General features: G+C 60.0%; 1 protein-coding gene across 2 annotated transcripts; it reads left to right on the top strand.

The window, feature by feature from the left end:
- Positions 1–1,839: 1,839 nt before the first annotated feature.
- BARHL2 (BarH like homeobox 2) lies at positions 1,840–6,691 on the top strand. Of its 2 annotated transcripts, XM_053950529.1 has the most exons (4): positions 1,840–2,271; positions 2,461–2,650; positions 4,024–4,249; positions 4,742–6,691. In XM_053950529.1, exons 1-4 carry the CDS (start codon positions 2,077–2,079, stop codon positions 5,052–5,054), a joined length of 924 nt encoding a protein of 307 aa, XP_053806504.1. In that variant the 5' UTR covers positions 1,840–2,076; the 3' UTR covers positions 5,055–6,691. The 2 variants fall into 2 exon arrangements, with proteins under 2 accessions (XP_053806504.1, XP_053806503.1); XM_053950528.1 differs by having other exon boundaries at positions 1,840–2,650.
- Positions 6,692–9,977: the final 3,286 nt, after the last annotated feature.

The raw sequence follows: 9,977 nt of genomic DNA, 5'->3' as shown, positions 1-9,977 counted from the left end.
TGCAGAAAACCTGCCTGTGCACTTGCAGATATTTAAATATTTTTCCCTTTCTCCTGTTCTTTCAGTTTACTCCTCAGTTTCACCTCTTCTTCTGTCCCCTTTTTTTCTGCTTGTTCCTTCAAATGCCCCGATCTGTACGAACGTGCTGATAAGAGGTCACCCCGCCGCGCTGCCAACCCTGCCCGCACCGGGGCTGCGGCGGCCACCTTGTCTCCGGCCCCGTCCGCGCTGGACGCCCGTCGGGGACAACGGGGGCGGCCGCCACCGCCGCCCAGCGGACACGGGCGGCCCTACACCTCTTTCGGGCCCTCCGCCTCCGCTCCCTCCCAGCCTCCGGGCTCAGCACCGGTGCCTAAAGCCCGGCGGCAAACCGTACAACTGGCTGCCCCCGGCTGCCCGTGGGGCGGCGGACGGCGATGCAGGCCCGTTGGGATGGAGCGGGAGATGTTTGGTAGCAACGGGCTACTCGTGGGCCGGCTTTGCTGATGTTGAAAAGCCTTCTCCGAAGCGCGGCACTGAGGCCGGGACCTGCTCCCGCCGCGGTACCTAGAGAGGACCGGTGATCTTCGGGTAGAGCACCGGTGACCGGTGAATCCCAGGGAAGTACTTGAATTTTTACCAGCGAGAACACAAACTCCTCGCCCCCCTCCTCACGAGGGAAGGCAGGCCCCAAGCCGTCGGAAGCGGAGCGGAGGGCCGCGGCACTTTCCACATCGGCATCTCTCGTGTCGGGGCGTAGCTTCTCATCCCGCACCGCTGTCCCGGGGCTGCGGCGTCTCACGTCGGATCCAAACGTCCGTAACGAGTTACCGGCTGAACATGGTCCCTCATGCTTCCCGTGCGCTCCCCGCACCCTTCCGTACCTCTGAGCAGGACTGTTTACCCAGGAAACAAAACGCGGTGGGAAGCTTGGTGGAGGCGCACCCCTGTTGCCGCCACACCAGCATAGCAGCACTGTGCAGGGCCGGACTGGGCACTCTCGGATACGGGGCAGGCAGGACAATGAGCGGGTTTGGAATGGACCTTCGTGTCCTCCATCCCCGCTTCTTGCTCCAGGCTGACATTGGACACCCATCACCGGCACGGCCGTCGTATGTGGAGCGTGGATGCCAGCGGCCCCACACACAAGGCAATACTTAATGCCGTCGCTAAACACCAGCCCCCCCCAAATCCCTCTTGTAGTCATCCTGCCCTAATCCTTTCCTGCGCCCCCACTGCTGTGCCCCGTTCCCCCGTGGCCCCGAGGTCTGCGGTCGTGGATGATGTTTTCGGGGTCGATCGGGTCTAGGGGCTACTGCAGGCCGGGAGGGGGGATGTCGGGCAGCGCTTCACAAGACCCTGGAAATTGTAATTACTACTAAAATAAAACTCGGAGAACTCTAAATCATTCATTATCACCTTTATAATTACTCTTCTAATTAGCTTGACACGCCGCTTCATCAGGATTAATACGACATCTTGTCGCTGGCACTTCCCATTACTCTGACATTTAGCCGGGGAACCGTCCCGGGAACACCGGATGATACTCTCCGGGGGATCCGATCCGGCGACCGGGGAATCGAGGCCCGACGGGGCGGCGGCGGCGGCGGCGGCGGGGACGGGCCCGGGAGGGAGCGAGGGCGCGCCCCCCCTCTCGCGTCCGTCCCCGCCGCCGCCGCCGATTGGCTGCGGCCCGCGCTGCGTCAGCCCCCTCTCGGCCCTCCGCCAATGGGGGCGGGCAGCGGCGGCGGCAAAAGCCCGGGTTTATAATAAACGGCGGGGGGGACGCGGCGGCTGTGACGTCACGGGGGGAGTCGCCGCCGCCGAGAGGAGCTCGGTGGGCACGGGCGGGCGCGCCGCAGTGGCCGGTGTCCGCCCCGCTCCGCGCCCGCAACTTCCCGCAACAAAGTTGGTTAGCGGCGAACCGGCCCGGCGGGGATGTGGGGCTCGGCGGGGGCTCCGAGTTAGTGTCGGCCGCGCCGCCGGTGCGCGGGTTGGGGTAACCCGATCCCGCCCCCCATCCCTTCTCCTCCACCCCCGGTGAGAGACCACCGCGGCCGCCCACGGGGATGCGGACGCGGCGCTGAGCGTTTCGCCATGGAGGGGCCGAGCGGGTCCAGCTTCGGGATAGATACGATCCTGTCGGGTGGCAGCACCGGCAGCCCCGGAGTCATGAACGGAGATTTTCGCTCCCACGGCGACGGCCGGCCGGCGGACTTTAGGAGCCAGGCCACGCCGTCCCCCTGCTCGGAAATCGACACGGTGGGGACGGCGCCCTCATCGCCCATCTCGGTGAGCATGGAGCACCCCGAGCCGCACCTGGGGGTGGCGGAAAGCCTCCCGCCGCCGCCGCACCACCTCCACCTCGGCCCACACCCGCCGCCGCCGAGTTTGCAGCCGTCGCCCCCGCAGCCACCGCCGCCACAGCTGGGCTCGGCCAGCTCCGGCCCCAGGACTTCCACCTCTTCTTTTTTAATTAAGGACATTTTGGGCGACAGCAAACCGCTAGCGGCGTGTGCACCTTACAGTACCAGCGTCCCCTCTCCCCACCATACTCCCAAGCAGGAGGGCAGCGCGGCTCCGGAGAGCTTCAGGCCCAAACTCGAGCAGGAGGACGGTAAAGCCAAGCTCGACAAACGCGACGACACGCAGGGGGACATCAAATGCCACGGTGAGTACGGTGCGGCCCCGCTCCGCACCGGCTTGGCCGCCGGTACAACCGGCGCCGCGGTGCTCGGCCGCATCGGTGAAACGAAAATCGGGGAGAAAATCTGCGGCAGGAGCGCTCGCTCTGCCGGGGCCGCCCAGTGATCCTCGCTACCGCGGGGATAAGGTCGGTAGGAAATGAAATTAAATCAAATAGCTTTAAAAAAAATATATATATATATATGTTGGCCTTTTATATTTTTATTTTTCTTTTTTTTTTAATTTGGCTTCTCCGTTTTTAAGGAAATAGCCCGAGCAGTGGGATCGCATGGGAAATCAGACTGTATTTATTTTTAATGCAAATGCACATAAATGATTCTCTGGCTTTCTAAGAACTGGCGGCTCAGCTGCAGTTAGTGCATTCAGCCTTTTTATTTATGCTCATTCGCTCTAAAATTAAGATGAAAAATTCTCCTTCCCTAGTTAATAGCAAATAAGCGAAAAAAAGAGAACAAACCAAACCAAAACAAATCCACCCAACTTTTAATTAAAAATAAAATAATAATAACAGCAACAACAACTCGGCCCGCACTTGGCATAGTGAGATGTGAGAGGGCTTTGTGCGTTTGGCAAAAACCTCGAATTTTCCCTGCGCCGGGATAGAAGGTTTATTTCTCCATCTTCAATTTTTTTTTTTTTTTCAATTAGGGGTTTCGTGCTGATGGGGAAGCCCCCACCATGCGGGGTTCGGAAGTGAAAATAGGAATGTGTGCGTGGGAAGGGGAAAGGAGGAAAAGAGCGAGGAAAGGCAAGCAGGGAAAGGGTATATTTTCCCTGCGGTGTCGGCGGAGCTGTCCTTCCCGCCGGCAGCCCGGTGCAGCCGAGAGGCAGCAGGACAAATTTTCCTAATTTTGCTCAATTGAGCTATTTTCGCCAGACTCAGAGCGGCGCGGTGCCCGCGAGTGCAGCTCATTTTGCTCTTTTAGCATTAGCATACGAGCGCCCAAACCAGATGTACAGTCTGGTCTGGCCATTTTTGTGTGCACCAACCTCCCCAGTGGGTCAATTAGGGAGATTATTGTTCTTCCTGCGGGGAAGATCAAGGAGCGCCACAAACTGGGGCCCGAGTGGAGCCGGATTGACAGATCGATTTCCCGGCGTTTCGGGCCGGGGGGAGAGGGCAGAAAATAACGAAAGCCCTGTAGTTGGGAAACGGAGAGCGGGAATCCCGCTGTTCCCCGGACAGCCTCGCCGCCACCACCCCCCGCCATAATTGACCATTCCCCCCGTGTCCCGGAGAAGTCCCCGGGGAGGGGGCGGCGGGGTCCGGTAACCGGGGCGGGGCGGGGGCCGAGCCGGTGTCCCGCCGGTCCTCACCGCTCTTGGGCTCACTCACAGGGACAAAGGAGGAGGGCGATCGGGAGATCAGCAGCAGCCGGGACAGCCCGCCAGTGCGGGCCAAGAAGCCTCGGAAGGCACGAACAGCCTTCTCCGACCACCAACTCAACCAGCTGGAGCGCAGCTTCGAGCGGCAGAAGTACCTGAGCGTGCAGGACCGCATGGACTTGGCCGCCGCCCTCAACCTCACCGACACGCAGGTCAAAACCTGGTACCAGAACCGGAGGTAAGGCGGCCCCCGCCAGGGCGGCGGCCCAGGGTCTCCCCGGAGAGACGGGGGCGGGCTTACGCCTCTGGGTTTCTGCCCGCGGGAGCCCGGGGTGGTGTGGGGAGCTCCCGGCTGCTGCCCCGCGCCCTCCCCGGCGATGGGCTGGGGGGTCCGGCTCCTGTCAACGCTGCCGTAATTTTCTGTCTCATTACATACGGTTGCAGCCACCCTAATTCTGTCGCAAGCCATTAGTGTCAGTGCGTTGCGATCTAACCGTGTACCGCGGTTATTAATTTGGCCGGAGTCGTCGTATGCATGTATCGGGGGGTGCGGGGCTCGGAGGAGAAACCGGGCAGAGCCGGAAAGATCGCACCGTGTGCGGGCCCACGGGGACAGTACGCTCCGTCGGGGCCGCGCAGGGGACGGGCTCGCCGCCCGCGGCGCCCCGCGAAAGCGGCCTGGCTGCCCCATCGCGGCGCCCGCCCTGCAGCCTCTTGCTCCCCCCGGCAGGACGAAGTGGAAGCGACAGACGGCGGTGGGCCTGGAGCTGCTGGCCGAGGCCGGGAACTACTCAGCGCTGCAGCGGATGTTCCCCTCACCCTATTTCTATCACCCCAGCCTGCTGGGCAGCATGGACAGCACGACGGCAGCTGCGGCGGCCGCAGCCATGTACAGCAGCATGTACCGGACTCCCCCCGCGCCGCACCCCCAGCTCCAGCGGCCGCTGGTGCCGCGGGTGCTGATCCACGGGCTGGGGCCCGGCGGGCAGCCGGCCCTCAACCCCCTGGCCAACCCCATGCCCGGCACCCCGCACCCTCGGTGAAACGGCACCGCGGTCCCCGCAACGAGCCCTTCCCCTCCCCGTCCCCAAACAAGCCCCAGCACCGCAGAGGAGGAAGCGAGGGGAAGCAGAGGGGCAGGAGCTTCTGCAGGCAGTCACCGGCCACCGAGGGAGGCGATCAGTCAGAGCAGGGACTCTTGAAACGTGAACCCAGAGCCAAGCCCGTAAGTGAAACGACCACACGCGGGGGAAGGCGGGCAGAGCCGCGGGGCGACCCGCCGACCTCGGCTCCTGCGAGGCAGGACTTGGAGCTCGGAGAGAGAATTACGGAGGGGGTGGAGGAGGAGGAGAGGGAGAGGGAGCCCAAGCCCGAGCCCGCCGGAGAGACTAACGGCTGCGGAGGACAGAGGGAATGAGAGCGCCTCGACCCCCGACCGGCGGAGAAGACCGGGGGAACGGAGAACTTTGCACTGATTTTTCTCATTACCTTTTTTTTTTTTTTTTTTTTTTCTTATTGAAAAGTGGCATGCTCCCTAATGCGAACAGAATTGTACAGACCGAGTGCTGAGTGCTATATCATATTTATTATATGTCGTCCAAAAAAAGGAGAAAAAAAATCACTTCTATACATTAGTTTAAAACGAACAAACGTGGTTCTTCCCTATCCCTTTTCATGTCTTTTTGGATTCAGTAAAATAAATGCTTAGATGACAATATATAGATTTTTTTTTGTGATTAAAAAATCACAGGGGGAAAAAAAAGGAAAAAAAATTAAACTTTCATTTTTTTAACAAACACGAAAATTCAAGGTAGCTAATTTCCCTGTTACGAGAACTCAAGATCTTTGGAGTAGAAAAGGCAGATGCCACTTTTTTTATTTTGAATATGATATTGAATATATTTTGAATTTTAGGCTCATTGTTTCTTAACAGGCGCTGTTTTTCCCTATCTGTATTTTAAAGGAAAATCAAATCCCTCGCAAGTGTCGAGCCCCTTGCTGTTATTTTAAGCACCTGGGCAGGGCGGTAACGGGTAGTGGCTCTAGCCCCTTGGGGGCAGGTGCGACGGGGCCGTGCAGAGCTTGGGGACATGGCCCCGGCCCGGCAGCTGTCTCCGCACGGAGCTGGGACAGGCAGTGAACGCCGGCGGTCGGGGTGAGTAACGAGGGGAAGCAGGCAGGGAGGGCGGAGGGGTCCCGGCGGACACGGAGCTCCCGAGCCCCGCTGGCCTTTGAACTTTACTACTGTGTGTGCCCGTTCCGCCCCCACCATCCCTTCCCCTGGCAGCTCCCCTGCCGAGCGCCTCCCTTCCCCATGCCGGCATGGGCTGCCCGGCCGTCCCGCGGGGGCAGAGGGGGTGCGGGTCGGGACTGGGGGCTGTGACCCTCCTCTGGACTCCGGGGACGGCTCTGTCCCCAGCCGTTGGAGGTGAACACCCCCCCTGCGAAATTAGAAAGTTATACAGCAATTACCTATAAAACATTCATAAAGTCCCATATTATCCTCTCCTCTGAGGGTTTGGCGCTTCGTTGGTTTTTTTTTTTCTCTCTCTCCTCTCACTATTTTTGCTCGTGGGTCCCCTATCTTTTAAGATAGAAGGAAAAAAAAAAAAAAAAAAAAACAACGAAAAAAGGAAAAGAGAAGCCTCCGGGCACGTTTATTTGGGCTTTGCTAATTAGCGAGCGGCTTGCTGATTTTTGTGCTAATAAATTCGCGTTAAAACCATATTGACCTTTGCCTTGATCTAACAAAAGGAGAGCGGATCGGGAACGCCCACTTCGGTTTTTTCCCGTGTTGCGGCGGCTGCTGAGTATTCCCCCGCGCCTTCGCCGCGGCCCCCAAGTACCCCCCACTGGAACGAACCGGAAGCCGGTCCCTAAGTGGCCAGAGCAGTCCGGCAGCCCCGCATCGCCACCGAGGTTTTCTCGGGAAACCCATCCTATGCGGGCTGGGGAAGGAGGTAGGAAATTTGGATTCGTTAGGGCCTTTTCCTTAGTCTGAGCAACAAATCTTTCCTAAAGGAGGAAATCCAGCTGGAAAAGCTAGTCTCAGCTCGTTATTCTCGATGGCTCGGTTTTGACTGCATAAACTTGCTAAAAAGTAGTGAGAACAAGGACGGAAAGTTCATGCAAAATAGATGAGTGCCCCCCTCACAAGCAGGGCCAACCCCGGGGTGCCCATCGGGGCAGGGAGCTTTTGGTGCTTTGGGAACGGTAGCAGGCTGTGGGGCTGCCGGTGTCGTGTAGGACGGTGCCTAAACCAGGGGTGCCGGAGGACGGGGGTGAGGAATGGCTACCTCCCCTGAAACGTATTTCCAGATCCAACTGAAAAGTGCGTGTAAACGGGAGGAGGTTTGGGGCAAGAATCGCTCTCTTTCACTCTTCTTTTCCCCGCGTGGGAAGTAGGGCTGCAAACGTAAGTTCTTCGTTTGTCCCGCTCCCTGTTCGCGCCGGGATAGAGCCGAGCCAAGGTCAGGCTGTCCCGAAATTGCTCGGCCTGTTTGCCTGGTTGCAACCTTGTAGGAACAGGCTTCGTTGCCTATTTATAAAAGCCCCGGCACGCGGGCCCGCATTACAGTGCGCTGCGGCAGGACAAAGAGCCGGGCGCCCGGCCGGGGTGCGTGGGGCTGCCTCCTGCCGCCCGCTCGAGCGCGGTGAACGGCACGGTGCGGGGCCAGGCACCGCTCGCGGCTCGGCGCCGTTGGCTGCACCACCTTCCCGGTCGCGTCGATCGCGTTTCTCCCCTTTCCGTTCCCGAACAGCTGCTTTTGCCGCGACCGCCCCAGACTTGGTGCGGAGCTGCTGAATTGTCACGGTCTCGGTCCCTCTACAGCCTTTGCCCTTGCCTGGGCCAGGACCTGCTCTCGGCCCTGGAAGTGGTTGTGAACAAACAAACAAGCTCATCTGTTGCCAGACGAACGGGACGGGCTCTCTCAGCCTCAAACAGCGGGAAATACCGGCACCCGCTGGAAAAGATCTGGCTGTTGGTGCGCTGAGCATGGAAACAGTCCGTGAGGCTGTAGCAGGGCTGTCTGTACGCGAGGGACCGCGGCAGCCGGCGGGGTGGCCGGGAGTGAGTGCTCTCCCCGTGCCGGACAGTGGCCCGCAAGGAGCGGGGCGACTTCGGCCCCTCCAGCCGCGGGGCCACCTGCGCTGCGCCGGGCGGCTGCGGCCCCGCCCTCAGCACCACGGACAGCTCCGGGAGGCGCGGGCTGCCCGGCCCGCCCCGCGGGAGCCCCCGGCCTTGGGATGTCGGGCGGGCGGCACGGGAGTCTCCCCTTCTCCAGGACCTCGCAGCCTCCTTCCCCGGCGGTTGCCGGCGGGAGATGGTGAAGACGAAGGAGGCTGGCATAGCCTCCTGCTGCCGAAGCGCTGCCTGGCTCGCCTCCCCGCCACCCAGCACCTGGGAGAGAATCCCTGTCCTAGCCCGGACCTGGCCCTTTCCGCCCCGAGCGCGGGCTGCCTCCCGAAGGCTTTGTGCCGGGTGTTTGAGCTTTGCCCGCGCCCCGGCAGACGGGTTTAAAAACGGGACAGGGCCGCTCCCCTTCTCCCGTGTCGTGTCGCTCCGGATTGACACCGGCGTGTCTGCCCTGGGACCCAGGAGACACCTGACCCTTTGGACACCCTGCGCTCAGTTCCCCTTCAGTTTGTTTCTTCTGGGCCCTGATATGTGCTTTGCAAGGGGGCACGGCACAGGAGGCTCCTTCGAGGAACCCCTGCTACGCTCAGACAGGTTTCGGTGGCTCGTTGAGCTCCGGCTCCGGCAGCAGAGCCGCGGGCAGGCTGCACCGCTGCCCTTGGCTGATGGGCTCTCTTGAGGGATGCAGCAGCAGGATCATGTTTAATTACTTCACCCTCTCGGGGGATTAGCTTGGCCATCGTTAGAGCAAAAAGCGAGAAGGGCGACTCCGCTGGGCTGGAGTACGGGACAAGCATAGCCTATTGCCTGTACCGCTCCAAGGGAGCTAGCCCTGGCGCCGCTGTGGCAGCTGGGTGCTCCGGAGCTTAATCTTCTTTCCCAGCCGGGCAAGCGAGTCCGGCTCAGCCGCTGGGAACCATTCAGCAGCACCGAGCGGAAATCCCTGCCGTGCCCGTTGCCCCGGTTGCATTTAACACACTGCCCGCATGTAACGCTGTATTGGCGCTCCGGGGCTTGGCTATCACTCCTGCAGGTTTTAGTGTTTCTTGTGAGGGTGAGTTTTAAACTTTTGTTATCTTCTGCCTTTCCAGAGTTTACCTTCCTCCAAATTCACTCCACGTTTCTGTGCAAATGCGTTTACTGATGATGTAAGTCACTCTAAGTCCTTATTGCAGCCCACTCGAAAACCTCGGAAACCCAGGACATAGAGTGAGTGCAGCTAGGCTGAACTTACCTGTGGAAAGAGCAAAAGGCTTCATAATGTAAGAAATATTCCCAGGCCAGAGGTGGTGAGCATGGGCGGTGAATAACCGTTTCAGGTTGAAATTTACACGATTTCCCCCTCCTCTAGTCTGTCTTGCTGCTAAGCCCACGTTTCCCGCCGGTGATACCGCCGGGTTTCTTTCCCAGCAGCCGGTTTATAGGGGAGCTCCGTTTGCAAGAAAACGGGGGTACAGGGAATCTAGCCTACTGAGGGAGCCCTGTGCCCTCGTCCCGTGGGAGAAACAGCCTGCTCTATTTCGGCGATAGCATCGAAATGACCCCCGCGATCCCTGGAGGGGCACAGCTGACGGGGACGGAGACCCACCGGGACCGGCGGAGGGCGGGTGTGCGACCCCCGAAGGCGCAAGCTCCCCCGTGCCCCCGTTACATGAAAAAGCCCCGAACTTCTTTCCTCCCTCCAGCCGTTCAAAGGCCGTGGGGCAGCCAGAGCCCGTGCCTGTCTCTGCGTGTTTCCAGCTGGAGGGCAGGTCCAGCCAAGCGCCCATCGCATTAAAACTGCCTTTCCATATTCATATGCCCTATTTTTCACAAGTCGCTTCTATTA

This window comes from Vidua chalybeata, chromosome 9 (assembly GCF_026979565.1).
Source record: "Vidua chalybeata isolate OUT-0048 chromosome 9, bVidCha1 merged haplotype, whole genome shotgun sequence".
NCBI lineage: Eukaryota > Metazoa > Chordata > Aves > Passeriformes > Viduidae > Vidua > Vidua chalybeata.
The sequence above is the reverse complement of the archived record's forward strand: the minus strand, read 5'-3'. Positions and strand labels throughout refer to the sequence as shown.

Excerpts from the sequence above, each read along its gene's own strand:
- BARHL2 (XM_053950528.1), top strand. The coding sequence starts at position 2,077 with ATGGAGGGGCCGAGCGGGTCCAGCTTCGGGATAGATACGATCCTGTCG. Across the intron at positions 2,651-4,023 it reads GGGGGACATCAAATGCCACG|GGACAAAGGAGGAGGGCGAT; the intron begins GTGAGTACGGTG and ends GCTCACTCACAG. Across the intron at positions 4,250-4,741 it reads ACCTGGTACCAGAACCGGAG|GACGAAGTGGAAGCGACAGA; the intron begins GTAAGGCGGCCC and ends TCCCCCCGGCAG.